The 2,285-nt window shown below is 45.4% G+C and overlaps 1 protein-coding gene across 1 annotated transcript in view; it reads left to right on the forward strand.

Moving 5' to 3' along the window:
• LOC123773056 (uncharacterized) overlaps positions 1-874 on the forward strand; it is a 7,618-nt gene extending 6,744 nt beyond the window's left edge. The window contains exon 2 of the mRNA XM_069315550.1: positions 24-874. Within this exon, the coding sequence (XP_069171651.1) occupies positions 24-874 (851 nt within the window). The remainder of the gene's footprint in view (positions 1-23) is intronic.
• The last annotated feature ends 1,411 nt before the right edge of the window (positions 875-2,285 follow it).

Below are 2,285 nucleotides of genomic sequence, written 5' to 3' on the forward strand. Positions count from 1 at the left end.
GGTTTTACTTGCAAATGCCGAAGCTGTTTATACAACCACCGATACTGAAGCTGTTTATACAACCACCGATACTGAAGCTGTTTATATAACTACTGATACTGAAGCTGTTTATACAACCACCGATACTGAAGCTGTTTATACAACCACCGATACTGAAGCTGTTTATACAACCACCGATACTGAAGCTGTTTATACAACCACCGATACTGAAGCTGTTTATACAACCACTGATACTGAAGCTGTTTATACAACTACTGATACTGAAGCTGTTTATACAACCACAGGAGCTGAAGCGGTTTATACAACCACTGATACTGAAGCTGTTTATACAACCACTGATACTGAAGCTGTTTATACAACTACTGATACTGAAGCTGTTTATACAACCACTGATACTGAAGCTGTTTATACAACCACTGATACTGAAGCTGTTTATACAACTACTGATACTGAAGCTGTTTATACAACCACTGATACTGAAGCTGTTTATACAACCACAGGAGCTGAAGCGGTTTATACAACCACAAATGCCGAAGCTGTTTATACAACCACAGATACTGAAGCTGTTTATACAACTACTGATACTGAAGCTGTTTATACAACCACAGATACTGAAGCTGTTTATACAACCACAGATACTGAAGCTGTTTATACAACCACAGATACTGAAGCTGTTTATACAACCACAGATACTGAAGCTGTTTATACAACCACAGATACTGAAGCTGTTTATACAACCACAGATACTGAAGCTGTTTATACAACCACAGATGTTGAAGCGGTTTATACAGCAACAAATGTAGAAACAGCTGCCAGTATTTACCCAGGAGAAGATGAAGGAGGTGAAGCGGGAAGCTCGTTAAGAAACACATGACTGCCTTAGACAGGTGGACAGTGAAACCTGTTAGGCACTATATGGCTTGATATCATTAGTAGTGAAAACATCAGCTGTAGCAATGTGGGAGGGGATTCGAACCCCCTGACCAGGGGGTTCGAATCCCCTGACCAGGGGGTTCGAATCCCCTGACCAGGGGGTTCGAATCCCCTGACCAGGGGGTTCAATGAATAAATTGAGTTGCTTATTGATTTGTTTATATCACGTCTGTGTGGTTTCCAGGTGTGCTGTTAGTGGTGGGTGGTGGTGGTGGGTGGTGTGGTAGTGGTTGGTGGTGGTAGTGGGTGGTGGGGGTGGGTGCTGGGGGGTGTTGTGTGTGTGGTGGTAGTGGGTGGTGGTGTGGTAGTGGGTAGTAGTGTGGTAGTGGTTGGTGGTGGTAGTGGTTGGTGGTGGTAGTGGGTGGTGGTGTGGTAGTAGGTAGTAGTGTGGTAGTGGTTGGTGGTGGTGGTAGTGGGTTGGTGGTAGTGGGTGGTGGTGTGGTAGTGTGGTGGAGTGGGTGGCAGTGGGTGGTGGGCGGCAGTGGGTGGCGGCAGTGGGTGGTGGGCGGCAGTGGGTGGTGGGCGGCAGTGGGTAGCGGCAGTGGGTGGTGGGGGTGTGTGGGTCAGCCAGGCGTGGCCAAGGTCTAGCCACAATGGCTGAACACAAGACATGTGGGCAAAACACACCATGGAACGTTAAGGCTCTCTGTAGCTCTAGTATTTGTATCTATATTTATCTTTACTTCTTCACCCACTTTATCCGTGTCCTTTCTTTATGCTTTATTGCCTCCTTTCTCTTATTTTGTGCATCTCATCTCCTGCTTCTGTCTGTTTATGTGTGTTTCTCTATCTGTGAGTCTGTCTGTCTGCCTATTCCTCTTTCTTTAAAACAACAAAGTAGTAAGATCAAATGCTCCATCCGGCAAGTACAACTAGGTGAGCACAACTATGAATAAAATGCAAAACAGACAGACATAAAACCACATAAACGCAACATTACATCAGCAAGAACTGTGACAAAAAAAAATATTCAGAAAAAGCAAGGGACCTCTTATTGTTCAAGTATTGAAACCTATCCTATATGAATTAAAGCTACAAGAGTCATACACAACCCAGGAGAGGCAAAGAGAGCAAAAGCCCATCAGTGAAATAGAGAGAAATTCGAAATATTTTTTCTCCTATGCAAAATCAAGATCAAAAACCACATCTAGTATCGGGCCGCTGCGAAAGGGAGATGGAACTTTCACCGATGACGGGGAGCCGGTCGGCCGAGCGGACAGCACGCTGGACTTGTGATCATGTGGTCCTGGGTTCGATCCCAGGCGCCGGCGAGAAACAATGGGCAGAGTTTCTTTCACCCTATGCCCCTGTTACCTAGCAGTAAAATAGGTACCTGGGTGTTAGTCAGCTGT

Source organism: Procambarus clarkii, chromosome 81 (genome assembly GCF_040958095.1).
Source record: "Procambarus clarkii isolate CNS0578487 chromosome 81, FALCON_Pclarkii_2.0, whole genome shotgun sequence".
NCBI classification, from domain to species: domain Eukaryota; kingdom Metazoa; phylum Arthropoda; class Malacostraca; order Decapoda; family Cambaridae; genus Procambarus; species Procambarus clarkii.